The sequence below is a fragment of the Tasmannia lanceolata genome, unplaced genomic scaffold (genome assembly GCF_043159265.1).
Source record: "Tasmannia lanceolata isolate RefF3 unplaced genomic scaffold, GAP_Taslan_0.1 ptg000015l, whole genome shotgun sequence".
NCBI classification, from domain to species: Eukaryota; Viridiplantae; Streptophyta; class Magnoliopsida; order Canellales; family Winteraceae; genus Tasmannia; species Tasmannia lanceolata.
Genome location: NW_027518692.1, coordinates 32973745 through 32995399, shown reverse-complemented (window position 1 = coordinate 32995399; position 21655 = coordinate 32973745). Strand labels below are relative to the sequence as shown.

Below are 21655 nucleotides of genomic sequence, written 5' to 3'. Positions count from 1 at the left end.
ATTTTGGCATTTCTATGGAATTTAGGTTGTTTTCCTTTTACTTTCCGCCCAAAGTTACATAACAGAACAGAGCCTATGGAAATCCAGTCAGAAAATAAAATTGAGGAGTGCCATTATCAAAAACAAGAGTTCATATTTAATTTCCATTTCAACATGTAGAGACGGAAAAATCAAAGAGGAAGACTTGGGAGGGTTAAAAGTTAAAACAAGAGGCTAAGCACCTGGTTTCGGTGGAAGGAATCAAAACTTGGGGAGCCCATTGAAATCAAGAGATTGAAATCTAATGAAAAAGTCTAACTCTACTATCTCCCATTGAACTCTATATAAACCTGCAAGCATAAACACAATATCTGTGCATATAATCGCCCAGTCAGCAGACCATACAAATATATACATTCATTTCTTCACAACCATCGTTCAATGGCTCCCACTCGTTGGATCAAACCAGAGGTATGTTCTCTTTTATATACCCACTAGAGAGAGTTTACATGGTGTCCTCATGTAGCTGCATGTATTTCTAAAATAAAAGAGTTTCTATATGGTGTGTCTGTAATGTATATTCCAGTATTTTGCAGAAAGTACAGTACGACCCACTCCACCACTCCATGGGATGATCCGAACCGTCCATTTATTGGGCCTACAATGTAAATAGGTTGTGCCCCAGAAATCATTTCCATAGGATAATCTAACCCTACGATCTATAGAGGTTTCCTATCATGTGCAGTCCCTCTATAAATCGACCCCTAGGGCTAGGGGTCGATTTAAGATATACGGGAGTCGAGTTTTCACTCTCAAAAATCATCTCCGTAGGATGATCTTAAGTCTCCCATCTGGTATCATCCCATTGTAGGGTTAGGATCATAATATGGAGATGATTTTTGGGGCATAACTTATTTATTTTAGTGCCCAACAAATAAATTGTTTGGACTTTTGAATAAGGTGGGCCCCATTTTATTTTAATTTATGCAAATGAGATTATATTTTCTTGCCTTGTATGCAATTAATTTTTACAGAGTATCGAAAGAGGCCAGTGCTATTTTCTAGTTATAATTGAGAAATGATATGGGCATTCCTGCCTTTTGCTCACAGCATGCTGTATGCTGTCCGAGCAACGTTTCTCTGATTTTTAAGTAAGAAATCCAGGTTTTAGAAATCTCTCCCCCATCCTGAGATTTCTAAAACCTGGAAACATGTGATGATTTCTTGTTCTCTTGCTGTCGCAAAGGGTGGGAAATCAGAAAAAGACGGCTGGTCTTTTTCTTCTTTTGTCTCTCATCTATAATTTTAAGGAAATCCAAGATTCTAAAATCCGCATATCCAAACGGGCTCCTTAAGGAACTCTTTTTATATTTTCTAAATAGCCAATTAGCTGGTAAAAGTTGTTCAAGTCCCCGAGAAGTAATTACCTGATAATCTTAAGTGTTTAATAGTATTCTTACCAATACAAGGTACGATGGGTCATTCCCGTGGGCGGGCGTTTGAATCTAAGGAATAGAAAATTATGAAAAATAATATTTTTCATGGAAACAACAACACCTCCCCCCCCCCCCTCCACACGAAGGAAAATGAGTTTACTCATGGGGAAAAAATCCCAAAACATCCAAACAGCTCCTTGGAATTTTGATAATTTGGAATGTGCGTTCTTTTCTTTTTTTTATGGGTAAGTTTCGGTTTAGGCGGACCAGGAATGTTTGGAATGTATGTTATTCATTTTTCAATGTTTTGATATCTTTGATTCTTCCACCATTTTTGCTTATAATAATTCACAAACGAACCATACAACAGATCAACTATACGCATATTCTATAACTTGTGCTCTATTTCTGGTATCAGGTGTATCCATTAATGGCTGCCATGACCTTCGTTACAGGCATGTGTATTTTCCAGCTTACCAGGAACATGCTCATGAATCCCGACGTCAGGTCATCTTTCTCTCTTTCTCTCATTTGACTTATGGTAAAAAAAAAGCTCAGCCAACATCATAATTCACTAACTAGTATGAATTTGGATGGTTCTTGCAGAATCAACAAAGCCCATCGTACTGCGGGTATACTAGAAAACCAAGAGGAAGGTGAGAAATACAGCCAACACGGCCTCCGTAAATTCCTCCATGAGCGTCGCCCAGAGATCATGCCGGCTATAAATGCCTTCTTCTCCAACAGTAAATAATATAGAGTTACAGACATATGTATGAATATACCTATATAAGCTGTTTATGTATGTATTATATGCATGTTCATATGTGATAGGCAACAAAATTGTAAGGGTGCTCATCTGCACCAAGTTCTACTCTTTATTGTGTTCCAAAATTTGTTTGAAATAGTTATAAAAATGTATTATTATTTGAATGAACCATGAATCTCAATTGTTATTTCTTACGCAAATAAAACAGACCTGCTATTACTGAGACGCTGATAATGGCTACTGGAAAGACCCAGTAGTCCAATGCCTTAGGAAGGACCTTGTTGGCAGTGCCCACAGTTTGCTTCTTCCCAGAGATTTCAAGTTCTGGGATAACTGGAGACAGGTCTAGCTCTCCGATACAAAAGTCTTTCATAAGCTCTCTTGCATCTTTGCTGTGCCCGGCATCTTCGAAATCATCAGTTGCATCCTTCCCTATAAGAAAATTATGATTAAAAATCAGATAAGGTTTAAGTTGATAATAAAATTTTAAATGTTGATAATAAAATTTTAAATGATAGTTACATATTATTATGTGATGCAACCATTCCTTTCATCACTCATTCCAGTCGGCCCAACCCAGATGCAGGTCTTTGGCTCAGAGTGGTGTTTTGGGAATTCGGGGTTTTTTTTTTTTGAATGGTTCAGGTCTTTGGTTGTTAGAGATCATTTTCCTTTTGAGGACCATGTTTGAGTTGGCTGGTTTGTTATGTTTTCCCTGATCATCTCCGTAGGGACGTGCTTGATTTTTCAATGAAGTTTTCCATTAATTAAAAAAAAGGTGTTGTAAATAATTAAGGATTAAATTTTTTTTCTTGATGTTAGGGTGACATTGTTGTTTAATGAAGAAAATGCATGCAGTGGTTGCTAAAAGAGTCAATTTTGGAAAAAGCAAAATACCAGTCGCAGTGAGGAGGACATCATCTCCACCAGGGTGTTCATCCAAATAAGTTGTCACATCATATACCTGTATAAACCATAAAGAGTAAGAATGTAAAATTGAAAGAAAAACTTCCAGCTTCTCATGCCTTTACATATGTAATCACAATTTGTACAAAGGAAAAGGTGATGATGTTTGAGCGGGAAAAGTGGGGAGAAAATAAACAGAGAATCCAGTAATTCATGGAATCGTATCGATCAAGGCAAAATAAAAGATCACACAATTTGCAAATTAAAACATAACATAGGTGGAACCTAACAATGAGTAACACATAAACATCAAATTCTGGATTCTGAATTATTCATCTTCAACTTTAGAAAAACTTAAGATTAAAATAGTTTAAAAAATCCAAAAAAAACTATCAACAGTGGCGTCAATTACCACCAAATAAAATTGAGCACATTTGATTTAAAATCAGTCAAAAGTGAATGACTTAATCATTCTCAATTAAAAGCAAAACCGTGCCTTTATAAACATAATGCAAGCAACTTCATAAATTGGAATCAGCTGGTCAAAAGCGAATTAAAACTTGCTAAAAGTTTCAAGATATTTCATTTGCAAAACCACGATCCAATTTAGCATATCCACAGATGGATGAAATCATTTTCTTAACATAGTTGGAAGCATTGACTGAATGGAAGAGAAACCACAAATTGAGAGAGATGTGGCCATGGAAAGTGCAGGGAATCAAACCGGGTAGAACTCACCCCTAAAAGCTAGCTGTTAGAGGGAGGGTGCACATTCCCTTATAACCCATCCCCATCCACTGCACTTTACCGATGTGGGACTATTTGCTTTTGCGTGGAACTCCAACAATCTCCCCCTCCACGCAGAAGTAACGTGGACCATCTCGCTCCTCCACGCGGCAGCTACATGGGAACCACGAGATCTTCTCCGAGGGAATTTCACCGTCCTCGGAGGCACACCGGGGTTACCGAGATCTTCCCGGGAGTTACCACGCCCCAGCTCTGATACCATTTGTGGGGAATTAACCGGGTAGAACTCACCCCTAAAAGCTAGCTGTTAGAGGGAGGGTGCCCATTCCCTTATAACCCATCCCCATCCACTTCACTTTACCGATGTGGGACTATTAGCTTTTGCGTGGAACTCCAACAGAAAGAATGAACCTTATGATGAATATTAAAAACATATTGAGAATGGAGTAGATAAGTTGGAGGCAAAATTCGAGAGCAATTTGGCTTCATGGAGATAAGAATTACTCCCACCTTTCATAGAATGTCTAGTGTGAGGCATATAGAACTAAAGCAATAAATTGTGTCGTTCAAGATGAAGAAATCGTTGAAGATAAGAAATAAAGAGACTGATGTTGAAAGCTTTCGTTATGTTATACTCCAAAGAAAATTCATGGAGCCCAAAGTTGAAGAGGCAAGCATGAATCCGAAGGGGATTTTTTTATGTCTTGGTGATGCTGAGTCCGACTTCAAAGATGGACAACAATCATCAACAAAGACGATGAAAGTAAAGAAGTTCAGAGCAGAGCTCGAACTTGAGTTCCAACAATCTTATAAAAGGACCCTTTTCAAACTTTAAGGTGTTTTAGATGGGCCCACCACGTGCATATGAATAGGAGCTGTGGCTTCGATTGCAATCTTGTTTTATTAATGTTAGGAATTTTGAGGTAAGAATTTAAGTGGGTTTGGGTGGGCCTTCTTTCATGCCTGGTCGCCTAACCATTGTTTTATTAGTTTTAGGTCTTAGTCATTTAATTAAGTTGTTCTAAGTGGTTTTGAGAAACCCACAAATTCACCAAGCATGGGGTGTGCAAGTTGTGTTTGGGTTTTTTAAAGTTGGGTTTCTATGTCAAGTTAGGTCTTAGATCAAGGATAAGACTTAGTCATGCTTTTAGAGGATTATGGACTTGTACATATGTTCCTATTGTCGAGGTTTGTTTAGTTACTTTTGCTGGAAAGTGATTCGAATCACTTTCTTGATTTTTATATTCCGTTGTTTGTTCTTAATTTCTATCAATTTCCCTTCTGTTTTACGGTTGGCCGCATCAATTTTGGTACCAAAGAAGTTTATGATTTCACGGAGCTTGCTAATTACCATTACACCTCCCTAGTTTTTGTAGATAAGCTTCTAAATTTCGGTTTCAATTGGCATGGAAAAAGAAACATTTCAGTTTCAGTGGAAATTTTGGTGTAAATCTTATAAAATCACAGAAACGTGTACAAATGATGAAATTTTAATATCAAACTTAGGAAATGCTAGATAAGCACAAATACTTAGAAGCCATCACATCAGCAAGAAAGACATCCATAATGGCTTAATCACATTGAACACATGTCACACGTGTCTGGAACAATAAAGTCGATAAAGAACTACAATGTAATGAAGTATAAGAAAGCGCAACGACCAGTCTCCCCTCTAAGGACCCCCAATTCTATGTCAAAACCGCATAGAGTTATGAGGCATTATTGGTCCCATGCAGATCTGACATCCCATGCATAAGACATGGTTACTTTGCCGCCATGTTGCATGGATTCTTCCAAATGGACGAAGAATCCATGTCAGTCACATCTTGGATTCCAATACTTCAGGATTCTTTTAGACACTTCTAGATCTTTCTTATCTGTTTTTTCTGAATACTACTACCACAACTTTACAATTACCACATATATTGAGTTTTACCCATCCTAATAGTAAGTTTCTTAAATGAAAATAAAATATTATATCCACTAAACATATTGAAAATTTTATATATTACTTGTTATAACCATATTATTATGTAAAAAAATAAAATTGAATCATTCTTTTTAGGTTTGCCGAATCCGACACTCGATACCCGTGTCGGATTCTGACACTCGTATCCGTACTGATACAACATAGCTTTGTTTTGCAATTAAATGATGTTGCCAACCAAATATCATTTTGTATATTGATGAAATGAAATACAAATAATAACATCTTTCCATTTTTTTTTTCCGACCATTTCAATCAAATTTCAGGAATTTCACTCAAATCGGGGAATTTTGGTCTAATTTTGGGAATTGCGGTCAAAATTTCGGATAAATAATGACAAAAAAAGGAAATCATGTAGATTTCATTTTGGTGTGGAAGGAAATGGAAACATTTTGGTCGTTTCGAAGAAATTTCTAGGAAATATAAAATCATGTATGCAGAAACTCTTTAAAAAACTTGTCGATTATGAGGTTTTTGACAATCCTACACTACATCGACATACAATGGGAATGAAACACCATGGGGCTGTCAGAGAGCCAAAGGGATGATGCGATGTTTGAGATGATGGAACAGATGGATGGATGGACAGACATGGACTGATGAAGATTTTCATAGAGAGAGCCAAAATGGCCGAGTCCGACTATAAATTGACTAAATAGTGACCAAAATCAGTCAAAGGTGAGGATAACCATACAAATCCAAATCCAACAAAGATTGATGATTATCGAGATGGGGACAATAATCATGGAGGCCTTGATCAACCTAATCCTATAGAAAATTTGGGAGAAGGATATTAAATGGCTAATCCACGAATAGGTTTCGTTGTAACCAATAAAAAATTTGGAGGTGATGCATACCACTGACTACGAGCGTTGGGTTGTGGATTTCAGCTAGAAGTGCCTGAATTGTAAGGGAAGATGGACCCTGATACCTTCTTTGACTGTTAAATAGTGTAGAAGATTTCTTCAATTTGAAGAACATGCCACAAGAATGAAAAGTTCATTTTGTTAACGCTAAGTAGAAAGCAAAGGAAATTTTGTTAATATAGCTTGTCTTCAAGAGACTAAATGGATAGGAGAAAAAGCTAGGGAAATAGAAAATACGGGTTTCAAGTTATGGTATACAGGGAAGGAGAGAAATAGAAATGGCGTAGAGATCATAATAGATAAGAGCCTAAGAGATGAGGTTGTAGATGTTAAAAGGAAGGGTGATAGAATTATTCTAATTAAATTAGTATTAGGTGAAGAGAGGATTAACGTTATTAGTGCGTGTGCCCCTCAAATAGGATTAAATGATTCTATCAAGAGGTAATTTTGGGACGATATGGATGAAGTAGTCCAAGGAATACCACATGGAGAGAAGTTATTTATAGGAGGAGATTTAAATGGTCATGTGGGAACAACTAATGGAGGTATTAAGAGGGATCATGGAGGATTGGGTTTTGGTAATAGGAATGAGGCATGAGAAGATATTTTAGGGTTTGCACTGGCATATGATTTGATGTTAACAAATATTTTTTTTAAGAAAAGAGATTCACACTTGATAACTTTTAGCAGTGGAAACAACTGTAGCCAGATAGATTTTATCCTCACTAGGAGAGAGGACAAAGTTGCGTGCAAAGATTGTAAAGTCATACCCGGGGAGTGTTTAGTCACACAACATAGGCTAGTGGTGTTGGATATATGCATCAAACGTTGGAAGAGAAAAGATAGAGATGTTAGACATCCGAGGACTAGGTGGTGGGATCTCAAAGGGTAAAAACTAAAGATGTTTAAGGATAGACTGCTTAAAGAAGGACCTTGAAGTCTTGACGAGGAGACTAATATTATGTGGAATGGGATGTCTAGTTATATCAGGAAAGTGGCTAGGGAGGTACTTGGAGAATCTAGAGGAAGTGGGCCGCCGTCTAAAGACACATGGTGGTGGAATGAGGAGGTCCAAAAGGCGATTAGGTCTAAAAGAGAGTGTTATAAATGCTTGCATAAATATAAAAATGAGGAGAACATGGAGAAGTATAGATTGGCTAGAAAAGAAGTTAAGAAGGCAGTAAGGGAAGCTAGAGGCAATGCATATGAGGATTTGTAACACAGGTTAGGTACGAAAGAGGGTGAAAAAGATGTCTACAAGCTTGCTAAGATGAGAGAAAGGAAAAGCAGAGACTTGAATCATATAAAATGCATCAAAGATGAGAATAAAAGATTGTTAGTAAAAGAAAACGAGGTTAAAGAGAGGTGGAGAAACCCACCGAGGCGTTGGCTCTTCGGCGTAAGTCATGGGTTTGCTCCCTGTTGACGAGTGTTCGAATCCCGCCCCCGACTTACCTGATACACATGGTGAGTGGGTCGTTGCGTGTATCCGTAGGGACTAGTCCTACTCCCGAAGGGGGTGGGGACATCCTACGTCATCAAAAAAAAGAAAGAGAGAGAGGTGGAGAAGTTACTTCGATAAGTTGTTTAATAGAGAACCTATAGCAAATTTGGGAGAACTTGATAATGCTTTTGATGATACAAATCGGAGATTTGTTCGTAGAATCCGAACATCAGAGGTAAGAGTAGCTATGAAAATATGAAATTAGGTAAGGCTAGGAGGACTGACGATATTCCTATTAAGACTTGGAGATGCTTGGGTGATGTGGGTTTAGTTTGGTTAACTAGATTATTTAACAATATTTTGAAGACTGAGAAGATGCCTGATGAGTGAAGGAAGAGTACATTAGTACCTATTTATAAGAATAAAGGGAAAATTCAGAGTTGCACCAATTACCGGGGAATTAAGCTAATGAGTCACACCATGAAGCTTTGGGAGAGGGTAATTGAGCATAGACTAAGAAAAGAGACTAAGGTGTCAGAGAATCAATTTGGTTTCATGCCCGGACGATCGACTATGGAAGCTATCTTCTTGATTAGGGGGTTAATGGAGAGATTTAGAGAAAACAAAAAGGACCTTCATATGGTTTTCATTGATTAGGAGAAAGCGTATGATAGGGGTTCCCAGGAGTGTTATGTGGTGGGTCCTTGAAAGGAAAAAAGTGCCTACTTAATATGTTGATGTGATTAAGGATATGTACGATGGAGCAATAACTAGTGTTAGAACCACGGATGACACGTCTAGTGAGTTTCCAATTACAATATGACTGCACCAAGGATCAGCTCTAAGCCCTAATCTTTTTACGCTAGTTATGGATGAGCTTACGGAGGGTATCCAGGATGAGGTGCCGTGGTGTATGTTATTTGCAGATGATATAGTATTAATCGACAAAACCAAAGCAGGAGTAAATGCTAAATTAGAGTTATGGAGAACTACTTTGGAATCTAAAGGCTTTAGACTGAGTAGGACTAAGACAGAATATATGGAATGCAACTTTAGTAATGTAAAAGCGGGACGATGACGTAGTAAATATTAGTGGATAGGAGGTACCTTAGAGAGATATATTTCGATATCCTGGTTCAATTCTACATAAGGAATGAGAGATTGAAGAGGATGTTAACCATAGAATAAGAGCAGGTTGGTTGAAGTGGAAGCTTGCCTCAGGAGTTCTGTGCGACCGTAAAATTCCTACCAAGTTGAAGGGAAAGTTTTATAAGACAGCTGTGAGGCCAGCCATGCTGTAAGGCTCGGAATGTTGGGCCCAAAAAGCAGCATGTGCATAAGATGAGTATAGCGGAGATGCGAATGCTTAGATGGATGTGCGGCCACACAAGGTTAGATAGAATTAAAAATGAAGACATTCGTAAAAAGGTGGGGGTGGCTCCAATCGAGGAGAAGATGAGAGAGCACCGCTTAAGATGGTTTAGACATATCCAATGTAGGCCTTTGGATGCTCCGGTGAGAAGAGGTGACTCGTGCCAAATTGAGGGAGTAAAAAGAGGTACGGGTAGACCGAAAATAACATGGGTAGAAACAATGAGGAAAAACTTGATAGCTAGGAACATAACAGAGAACATAACCTCGGATAGGATAGAATGTAAGAAAATGATCCACGTAGAAGAACCCAACTAGAACCAGGATTAGAGCCGGGTAGATCCCTTTTACCTTCTTCATGAATTTTTTTCCTAAATGATTCATTTAGCCGACCCCAACTAGCTTGGGACAAAGGCTTTGTTGAGTTGAGTTGAGTAAGTAGAAAGCAAAGCCTCTATTTGGTAACATAGAGTTCAAGACGCATGGAAGATTGAGGAGAGTAGTAGTAGCAAGGGAATATAAGATGAAAGTAAAAGGAAAGGCTTCTGCTTGTCGACTATGAGCAAGACCCCTTGTAAGAAAATTTTCAGCATATTGGCCAATGAAATAAGTCACTCGATGATTATGCTGATGAGTACTGGGAGTTGGCTACTCACAACGGAATACATGGTTACGATGAACACATGAATATGCGATATCATTTTTGGATTAAAAAAAAAAATCAAACCCAAGATTAATTGGTAGCCATTGTGGCCAGTGGGAAAAAGAAACTTATCAATTGGCACTGAAAATTGAAAGAAAATGATAAACAAGAATGTCATTTTGATAGACTTTCTCCACTGGAGACTCAAATTTACCTAACTGAAGGACTAGTGGTGCTATCTGCAGCCAACAAACCAATTGTATGAGAGGTTCTAGCACTCAAGTTGGTTCTTTGTTGAAACAGTATGAGAGGTTCTAACACTCAAGTTAACAGTTTGTTTGCTTATGATGTGACTGAGGGTGAATTTAGTGGAAACTGGATGTGATTAGAGGCAAAACAAACAACACAATACTGTTAACTTGAATTTGATAAAAGTGGGCATGTTGCTTATGAATGCTGAAAAAAGTGTATGAATTTGGTTATAGAGAAAGAGATGAAGGTAATTATGAATAAATTGAGGACACTGCCTTCATAGAGTAGCATGAAGGGGAAATTTGAAATCAGCAAGAGACTGGCCGTTGAATCAGGTGAAAGTTTAGTGGTTTGACACGTCATGAGTCATGACTATCCCAAGGCCCGCAAGAGAGGACTGGTTGCGGTCAAACATCTGTCACACATGCTTGTGATGTTTTAGAAAGGTGTGCGAGATTGTGGGTATATTTATCAAAATTCATTAATGGCTACATTAGAACTTCCAGGGTAAATACAATTACACGAGAACCCAATGCCTATATTAGAACCTCCAGGGTAATAATATTACACGAGAACCCATGATCCAAGTCAGCATGATTGTTCTTTACTCTGTCTTTTGCTTAGCTATTGATGTAGCAACCAAACACATCCTTGCAATTATATTACAATATTAGCTTTTGAGAATGTATAGTGTACATGAATATCTTTTTTTTTTTTTTTAGCAAAACCCGTTTGAAAAAGAAAATCTTTTTTTGAGCAATAAAATTACTTTATTGAAATGAAAGTCACAATTACGTTCATGTTTTTCCTTTTTTTTGAATGGTGGCATTTTATTAAAATAAAGCAAGGACCGAGGCAGTCCACAACAAAGAGCAAAAAAAAAGAAAACGAAAAGAAAATACAATCAGATGCCCCGCCATAGGGAGAAGAGAACCAAAAAAGGTTATGGAGGTAGGAAGTCAAACAATTCCACACACCCTCATAATATACCCTACTTGGCTAACCTATCAGCTACTCCATTAGCCAAACGCTTGACATGATGGTAGAAGATGTTAACACCGCCAATTCTATCTTGGATTTCATTAAAGAATGATGCGAATCTCCAAGGATAACAATGGGACCCTTCAAGCCACATCACGTTGAGTGAATCCCCCTCTATCACCACCTTATTTAGGTCTTCGCCCTCTATGAACTTTATAACTTGACACGTCATGAGTCATGACTGTCCCAAGGCCCGCAAGAGAGGACTGGTTGCGGTCAAACATCTGTCACACATGCTTGTGATGTTTTAGAAAGGTGTGCGAGATTGTGGGTATATTTATCAAAATTCATTAATGGCTACATTAGAACTTCCAGGGTAAATACAATTACACGAGAACCCAATGCCTATATTAGAACCTCCAGGGTAATAATATTACACGAGAACCCATGATCCAAGTCAGCATGATTGTTCTTTACTCTGCCTTTTGCTTAGCTATTGATGTAACAACCAAACACATCCTTGCAATTATATTACAATATTAGCTTTTGAGAATGTATAGTGTACATGAATATCTTTTTTTTTTTTTAGCAAAACCCGTTTGAAAAAGAAAATCTTTTTTTGAGCAATAAAATTACTTTATTGAAATGAAAGTCACAATTACGTTCATGTTTTTCCTTTTTTTTGAATGGTGGCATTTTATTAAAATAAAGCAAGGAACGAGGCAGTCCACAACAAAGAGCAAAAAAAAAGAAAACGAAAAGGAAATACAATCAGATGCCCCGCCATAGGGAGAAGAGAACCAAAAAAGGTTATGGAGGTAGGAAGTCAAACAATTCCACACACCCCCATAATATACCCTACTTGGCTAACCTATCAGCTACTCCATTAGCCAAACGCTTGACATGATGGTAGAAGATGTTAACACCGCCAATTCTATCTTGGATTTCATCAAAGAATGATGCGAATCTCCAAGGATAACAATGGGACCCTTCAAGCCACATCACGTTGAGTGAATCCCCCTCTATCACCACCTTATTTAGGTCTTCGCCCTCTATGAACTTTATAACTTGATGAATGGCCCTCACTTCGGCTTCATTAGCATCTACAATACCAATGGGGGCATGAATGTCCCCCCCCCCTCTCTTGACCCATTCTCGTCCCTTAGAACACCTCAAATTCCTTACGGTCCTGGGTTTCCCATGCTACACACATCAAAGTTCAACTTTAGAAGCCTTGAGATGGGGGAACCCAATCTTGTGTCACTTTAGGTTCCTGATATGAATCACGACAAATCCCCTGCTAACCATACCATAAATCATAGGCGGATATAAATTGGAAGCAGGGTAGCGATCTCACCCAAGATATGGCCAAGGCAATAATCTTATTATATAGAAAATGCACTCTCATTAAGTACCCATTGAAGATGCGATCATTACGCTCTTTCCACAACACCCAAATTGTTGCTAAAAGAGCTAGGTTTCAAAGAATTTTCCCTTTCTTTCTCCACGGGACATTAGGCCAACCTTCCAAAACTTCAACTAGCATAGCAGGGAAAGCCAATGAAATTCCAAACCTGGACAATACCCTACTCCACACCTCTCTTGCCACCCTACAGTGTATGAATATGTGGTCAACGGACTCTCCAGCCACTAAGCATAACGCACAACAGTCGATGATCAATAACTCCCGAGCTCTCAAGAAGTCTATTGTATGTATTCTTTAGAGACAACCCGCCCAGCCGAAAGCGCATACCCTGGGTGCTCCAGACTTTGGATGCTTTGGAAGATCCAGTGCAAGATACAAGATGACGGTAGTTCCAAACCCTCTTGTCCTCCCCCCATGACTTTATGCAGCATCCTTCCAGAGTCTCCAATAATCTACCCACTTCCGTTAGTTCCCCCTCAAAGAAATTTCTCCTGAAGACGGGCATCCATATTACCCTACCTACTCTCCGCTCAAAATAGTCCTTCACCAATGCAAAATAGTCCTTAGAAAAGGCCAAAGCAAATAGTTCCGGAAATAGTTTCCTTCAAAGGGGTGGAAGAGCACCATTTATCGAACCAGAATCTAATCTTGTCCCTAAGTATACCCTAAATCTTACACCTGAAAATTGTTGTCGTTCATATTGTGCGTAAATGTGAATATAAAGAAAGTAACCCTGATATATAAATGTAGATGATGGGAATATATCTGTTGAGAAAGATGTCTTGTTTCCTATTCGGTGGAGCAAAATAGGAAAGTTTGTTTTTAGGTTTTAGGAAAACCTAATTCTATAAAGGCTCTCGGTTTCTTCTTTGGAGTGTGGCGGCAAGAAGAGGTGCGGCTAGGGCTTTTGGGATAGAGAGAAAGAGAGAGAGAAGGAAAGGAAAAGAGAGAAGAAGAAGAAAGGGGTTTTCTTGGGTTTTTCACTTTGGGTTTTTTCTATTGGGTTTTATCTTTGGCTTTCTTCTTTGGATTTGTCTTGTACGATCTTGGTTGAAAGGACAAGGAAAGGGTTGCGGGTTTATGGTTCTCGCCCATGGATGTAGGCTTGGCTAAACCATGTAAATCTTCCTGTTCATCTTGTGGCTTGCTTTATTTTCTACATTTCCATTAATTTGTGCACAATCGGGTAGGATGATCAGATCGGATTTGCCTGACGGATTTTCTCAACAAGAATTTGCTAAGGCATTGAACGAAAAGGATGGAAGGCGGAGAAGATGGCAAATGCCGAGTGGGAAGACATGGAGTTGAAGACGGTCATCACAATTCGATTGTGTTTGGCAGATAACGTTATGTTTAACGTTATGGGGGAAAAAGGAAGTGCCTAAGTTATGGGAGAAGTTAGAAAAGCTTTACAAGTCAAAAGGCTTGGCAAACCAATTGTATCAGAAGCAGCAATTGTACGGGTTGAAGATGTAGGAAGGTGGAGATCTTCTGCAAAACATGACTGTGTTCAACGAGCTTGTGGATCAGATCCACAAGGTTGAAGAAATTGAAAGAAGGAGACAATCTAGGTGGAAGGAAGCTAATTCAAAGAAAGCGAGCTTGGACAACAAGGTATGATCTCATGCTCTATTACTTGTTACTTCACTTCCTGATTCGTATGACAACCTAGTAACGACTTTATTGCATGCTCTTACCGAATGAGATGCGGAAGAAACCTGTTCTTGATGGGGGTCGAGAGCATGGATTGGTTGTTCATGGAGGGAATCAAATAGGAAGGTCATCTGACAGGGGGATCAAAAAAAGGCAGGTCAAGATCCAGGGCCAACACAAAAGGGCATGCAATGCTACCGTTGCAAGGAATACAAACACATCAAGCGGGGTTTTCCAAAGCGAGCGGACCAATTGGACAATGGTTCTATAAATATGGTAATTGTAACGGATGAGCAGAGCGAAGAGGATGGAGAAGTTCTCACAGTCTCCAGAGGTAATCACACTTCTGCTCATAATGAGTGGATTCTAGATTCAGGAAGGAGACAAGGGCAAGTGAAGTGTTCTAGGATGACGAGTCACGGGTCTACTTGTGATGTCATGAGAATTAGAACGATGAAGATCAAGATGTTCGATGGAGTGATTCGTACTTTGAGTGGTGTGGGGTATGTCCCAAAGATGCAATAGAATCTAGTATCACTTAGCTAGTTGGACTGTAGGGGTTGCAGGTATTTAGTTACAGGTGGAGCCATGAAAATCACACGCAGCTAAATGGTTCTGATGAAATGAGGGAAGTGTGGCGGATTATATCGGCTAGTCGGGGACACAGTGACTAGTATTCCTAAGATCTCGATGGTTAGATAGAAACAGGGTAATGAAGTGCGCACATATAGGGTCCCTTACCCAGTTGGTGCAGAGACAAGTTTTCAGGTTGCAGACGATGGTGAGTAAGTGATTGTATCTGCGATGGGGAGGACGAATCGAGATCCTTCTCCATGATTGTAAGTCGATAGGTTGGCAGCTACACATGTGCATTGGTCGTATTGATCGAATAAGGAGGACTCAGAACTGGGATGATTCAAGGGGTGTGTAGCTGGTACTTCAGAAGGCCAATGGTGGTTTGTAACGATAGTGGACCGGAAAGGACATCAACGGAAAATCTTTAGGTGGTTGGGAAACAAGCCAAGGTGAAGATTGTTGGGAAAGATGTCTTGTTTCCTATTCGGTGGAGCAAAATAGGAAAGTCTGTTTTTAGCTAGTTATATAAAGGCTCTCGATTTCTTCTTTGGAGCATGGCGGCAATAAGAGGTGCGGCTAGGGCGGATTGGATTTTCCGGACGGATTTTCTCAACAATATCAAATAAATAAACAGTATATATGTACAATAAAAACTAAGGAAACTAATTTATCTCCCTTACCAATGTCCATTTTGAGAACTTTAGGTCACTAGAATGTCCCTAGCTAGATAAAACGAAGCATTTAGATCCAGTAAGTTTTTGTCCCCTTAAATAATGTTGGACTATCCCCATCATTAAATGCATACCCTTTTTTCAACTCACCCCAGAATGTGGAATCAAAAGTGTATACTTCCTTGAACTTCCAGTAGAACAAAAAAAATAAGCACGTACAAGAGTACGAGAGAATAATACCCACCCAAATCATAGTCGTGTAAGCGTTCACTCGTAAACCTTGAATTTAAATATTCACTGGCATTAGTCATACCCGCCCAAATCATAGTCGTGTAAGTGTTCACTCATAAACCTTGAAGTTGAATTATCATTGGCATTAGTCCTTAGATAACACGGAAAATTGGAAGGCATCGCGAATATCAGATGAAAAATAAAAGGGCTTATCAAATCATTCCTTTTCCTAGAGAGTGATATGGCTGGTAAGATGTGTTCCTTATCAATATCTAGTTCACAAGCAATTATCAGCAATGTATCCTCTGCTTATCCAGTGACAATTCACATCCCATGAAAATTGCTTTGACTAACCCACATGTACAGATAAACCTAACCCTAAGTTTTCTACAAATGGGAAAAAAAGAAGAAATGGGGCATTACAATTACATTAACGGGTTCTAGGTAGATCAGGTGCACAAATGAAATAACCCAACTTGGAAATCCAAAGAAAAACATAAGTAAGAGCGTGAACAACCCCTGATCGAATAGAAAAATTAATACCCATCAGAAAACCAAACGCAATTCTATAAGGAATCACTTCTCAAAGAAATAAAAAGAAGAAAAGCATCAAACAAGCATTAAACAGATACAAAACTTTTAAACCCATGAACAAAAGTCCCCCAATTAGTTTCCAGAGCCACAAAAAAAACAGAAAGAACAAAACCACAACCTAATTTCCTTGCAAACCCAAGTCAGAAGAACAAGAATCAATAGTTCAAACAAGCATAAAACAGATAAAAACATTAAACCCATGAACAAAAGACCCACATCTTTTTCCCAGAGCAGAGAGAACAAACCCACAACCTAATTGCTTTGCAAGCCCAACACAGAAGAGCAAGAACCAATAGTTCAGTACCATGAAACATTAGATATGGCTTAAATAAATGAAACCCAAGAGTCATCCATCAGAAAATAGTGATTATCATTCTGTGAAATGGAGAGATTTACATATTAATGAAGCAACGCAGTACTAATACCAAAGCTCAATTGGTGTATGCAAGGGAAGACTGGGGTAATCAAATTTTCAAACCTTTGCATGACTCAACAACGCTCCATGGATCTACCCATCAACTTACATTTATTGGGCAATAGGAATTTATCTTTGGGCTTCTTCCTCGGGTTTATCTTGTAAGGTTTTGGTTGAGAGGACAAGGAAAGGGTTGCGGGTCTGTAGGTTTTGGGTTAATCCCTTGTAATCCTTGTATATTCTTTTTCTCATTGTGGAAGATCTTGTTTCTCGCCTATGGATGCAGGCTTGGCCGGACCACATAAATCTTGGTGTTTATCTTGTGGCTAGTTTTATTTTCTACTTTTCCGTTAATTTGTGCACGATCGGATTGGATTTGCCCGACGGATTTTCTCAACAAAAATAAACAGTATATATGTACCATAAAAACTAAGGAAACTGGTTTATCATACTAATTTTCATGACAGGATGAGCCGCCACTACCAATGTCCATTTTGAGAACTTTAGGCCACTAGAATGCCCTTAGCTAGATAAAACGAAGTACTTAGATCCTTAGAAGTAGGAATCTTCCCTCAGGGTGCCGCTCCCATCTCGAAACCTCGATTCGGCGCTCCTTAGGAAGGAGCTTCCAGGGAGCACGACCCCAACGAGACAGGAACCGCTCTTATGACGCTCCCAGACTGCTAGTATTAATCTATAAGTCCCACCATCACCAACTTCCGTACATTAAACTCTTCTAACTCTTCAAAGTAATTCATTGGAGCAAGCACAAAGGCTTGTGCATCTTCAGAAGGCAAGAGGAACGAGTGCATGCAAATGAAGATGGTTAGGAATTAGCTTTTAGTTGTACTTAAATTTTGAAAGATACATATGAAAATGGTTAGAAACTATTATTTTTTAATTGAATTTTGAAAGATATATAAAGAAAATATTACACGCACGCTGCCAAACTTAGACTCTTCTAGACCCCACGCTTCCCTGCCTCCGCCCCCGCCCCCGCTTCGTGCTTCTAAGCTTAGATCCAATAAGTTTTTTTCCCCTTTAATAATGTTGGACTATCCCCACCATTAGATGTAAATGCATACCCTTTTTTCAACTCAATAAGCATGTACAAGAGTACGAGAGATAATACCCGCCCAAATCATAGTCGCGTAAGTGTTCACTCATAATCCTTGAAGTTGAATTTTCACTGGCATTAGTCATACCCGCCCAAATCATAGTCGTGTAAGTGTTCACTCATAAACCTTGAAGTTGATTTTCATTGGCATTAGTCCTTCGATAACACGGAAAATTGGGAAGGCATCGCTAATATCAGATGAAACGTAAAAGAGCTTATCAAATCATCCCTTTTCCTAGAGAGTGATATGGCTGGTAAGATGTGTTCCTTATCAATATCTAGTTCACAGGCAATTATCAGCAATGTATTCTCTGCTTATCCAATGACAGTTCACATCCCATCACAACTGCTTTGACTAACCCACATGTACAGATAACCCTAACACTAAGTTTTCTACAAATGGAAAAAAAAGAAGAAGAAATGGGGCATTACAATTACATTAGCGGGTTCGGTAGATCAGGTGCACAAATGAAATAACCCAACTTGGAAAGCCAAAGAAAAACATGATTAAGAGTGTGAACATTCCCTGATCGAATAGAAAAATTAATACCCATCAGAAAACCAAACGCAATTCTATAAGGAGTCGCTTCTCAAAGAAATAACAAGAAGAAAAGCATCAAACAAGCATAAAACAGATACAAAACTTTTAAATCCATGAACAAAAGTCCCCCAATTTGTTTCCAGAGCCAAAAAAAAAGAAGAAGGAAAGAACAAAACCACAACCTAATTTCCTTGGAAATCTAACTCAGAAGAACAAGAATCAATAGTTCAAACAAGCATAAAACAGATAAAAACATTAAACCGATGAACAAAAGACCCAAAACTTTTTTCTCAGAGCAAAGAGACAACAAACCCACAACCTAATTTCTTTGCAAACCCAACTCAGAAGAGCAAGAATCAATAGTTCAGTACCATGAAACATTAGATATGCCTTAAATAAATAAAACCCAAGAGTCATCCATCAGAAAAAAGTGTCTATCATTCTGTGAAATGGAGAGATTTTCTTTATTTTGCATTTACCTTTCCATCTATGACGACCCAACAGTCCTCCTTTGTGTTATGTTCCGAGGCTTCTTGCAAGCTGAAGAGCTTTGTGATTGTGGGCATATTCGGATGGAGGTCTCTCTCTCTCTCTCTCTCTCTGTTGTATATATATACAGAGAATCAGAGAGACATCTTTCGTAGGGAACACTCGTCTCGCGTAGTAACAGTTTGTGGCGGTGGTAGGTTTCCTAGTAAGGAGACCCGTTTAATAGTCCTCGGGCTACCAAAACCAGTAGTTCGCCCAAGCTCGAACTTTGTTGTTGACTCAAGTAGAATAGGAGGAGAAAATACTCCTTTTTTTTTCTTTTTCTTAACGGCGAAAAGATTTCATTAGCTAAAAAGGACCGAGAAGGACCCAAAATATGCTAGAACAAGAGAAAACAAAGGTTAGTGGGGAAGAAAATCAAAAAGCTCTAGACGCTCCGTTGAAACTCCTTGTCTAACCAATCTATCTGCCTCTCCATTGGTCGACCATTTAACACTATAGAAAGAGACTGAGGCCGAACCCAATCTATCAAGAATCTCATCAAATAGGGCGGCGAATCTCCGGGGAGGCACACGAGAACCTCTTAACCACCTGATGACGTTGAGAGAATCCCCTTCTCCTTAGAAGGAAAAAACTAGGGAAAATGACCGTTTTACCCTCCGAGTGACATTCAATGGGGTTGATAAAGACCATATCTTGATCCTTAGGATCCCAAGTTCCAAGTGCCCGAATCAATCAAAAGTTGGATTCTATCTGAACTACACTGACCACTTCGGATTAACACTAGTATGAAGTTCGCCTTCTCAGATTTGTTGCCAATCAATACACTTGAATCATTCTTTCTACGGCCTCATTTTAATATTTTATTATTACTTATTATTTGTTCTGTTGTTCATTTAATACATATTGCTTCCCCGTAAATGCAGGAGATGCTGGCAATTTCGAGATGGCAAGTTGGATTTGGCCCCGAGGACCTTGGCTTCCTTTGAATGTTATTCCTGCATATATAGAAAAGAATTCCAATAACGTTGTGGTTATGGATATAAATGTTGTGATCCGAAGCAATTAGTGTGTAGGTTTACGCTCACCATCATATGTCTTTTATATTGAACTTTCAGGCTGCTCATCCATGGCGACCGTATCTCTCTAATCTATTTTCAGGATGAACTTTTTTTCCAAGAATGCGGCATTCTGGCTAGCAAAACAATTTTGCTTGCTTGAGTTGATTCAGTAACCCTTTATTTCCTGGGATATCTAGTAAGGACACACCTTTCGGTTCCCATAACCACCTTTTCAGTGCTTATGACTTTCACATGGTCCTGATGACCTCAAATCCTCAAATTATTCATTGAAGGTTTCAACCCTTTCATATCCATTATGGAGTCCTTGGTATCGACTTAGTTGCAGCTTAATGAAGGATATAGAACACTATTTCTAAGGCGTAGCACCAAAGAAACATAAGTGCACTTGTGAAGCTCACCTGCAAACCATGCCCAACAAGGTTTGGCATTTCCTCTTTACAACAACCTTGATGTTGCAGGTGGAGTCCACTGAGAGACGATTCCACTCACCCGTATGTAGTCCTCAAGACCATCCAAGAGATTCTCTACTCCTCCATTAGAGGAAGAGCCTTACTTACCGACCAGTTGGTTCTCTACTTCGTTTCTGAACCATTTGAACTCCTCAAAGGTTCTCGATTTGCGTCGCTTCAAGTAAGGACAACTGTATTCAGAATATTCGGTGAAAAACACAAAGTAAACGAACCCACCTCTCATCAGATGAAAAGCAGTCTACACACATTAGTGTGAATCAATCCCAACAAATCCTTTGTCCTTCTACTCTTGCCCTCCAAGAGAATCCTGGCCATTTTAGCCTGTAACCACGGTTCACATGTTGGATAGGGTTCCATTTGGATCAAATCTAATGAACTGTTCTGGCCCAATGTAGTGATCTATTCCAGGATAATATGACTAGATCCAAGGGGTCGAGATAAGTTGGGTTCACAGCGTCTCTGGCAGTTTCAAGACGTCGACACTGTTAAACCGCTACGCTCTCAGTGCAGTCATAATTATTCGATAAACATGATCTCTAAAATACGATAAACATTATCTCTAAACTCATGCTAACTAACTAAAGATACTCTAAAAGATTAAAAAAATCAAACCATCCTACATCACCCGTAAAAGGCACTACTCCTAGCAATAAGGAGATTCATCATAGGGTTCGCCGCCGTGGGCTTTCCATTAGCTAGGCGAAGCAAAATGGGGTGTGTACAGGTATATAGTAAAACATATAACCATGGTTTAAAATTTCGATTTCGGTACAGGTTTCGGACTTCCCAAAAACCGAAATTTTGGTCGAAATTTGGTAATAATTTAAAAAGAATATTTAATTGATTTCGAAATTTCGGACGAAATTTTGTAACATATTTTTAAAAAAAAAAGATTTCAATATCTCAAAATTTCGGACTGAAATTTCGGCTGAAATTTGGAAAAGGCCGAAATTCAAAATTTCAGAAAATTTGGTTTCGATCTCCACCGAAATCCGAAATTGTTACGAAT

At 38.9% G+C, this 21655-nt stretch overlaps 2 protein-coding genes across 2 annotated transcripts; one reads left to right on the top strand and one right to left on the bottom strand.

The window, feature by feature from the left end:
• Positions 1 to 300: 300 nt before the first annotated feature.
• Positions 301 to 2352, top strand: LOC143845537 (B12D protein). Its single transcript, XM_077353915.1, has 3 exons — positions 301 to 450; positions 1834 to 1922; positions 2022 to 2352. Exons 1-3 carry the CDS (start codon positions 421 to 423, stop codon positions 2167 to 2169), a joined length of 267 nt encoding a protein of 88 aa, XP_077210030.1. The 5' UTR covers positions 301 to 420; the 3' UTR covers positions 2170 to 2352.
• On the bottom strand, positions 2259 to 19304 carry LOC143845536 (cytochrome b5). The gene is made up of 3 exons (XM_077353914.1): positions 19085 to 19304; positions 3082 to 3148; positions 2259 to 2616 (listed from the first exon to the last, which is right to left on the bottom strand). The coding sequence occupies exons 1-3, from the start codon at positions 19169 to 19171 to the stop codon at positions 2369 to 2371; spliced, it is 402 nt and encodes a 133-aa protein (XP_077210029.1). The 5' UTR covers positions 19172 to 19304; the 3' UTR covers positions 2259 to 2368.
• Between the last annotated feature and the right edge of the window lie 2351 nt (positions 19305 to 21655).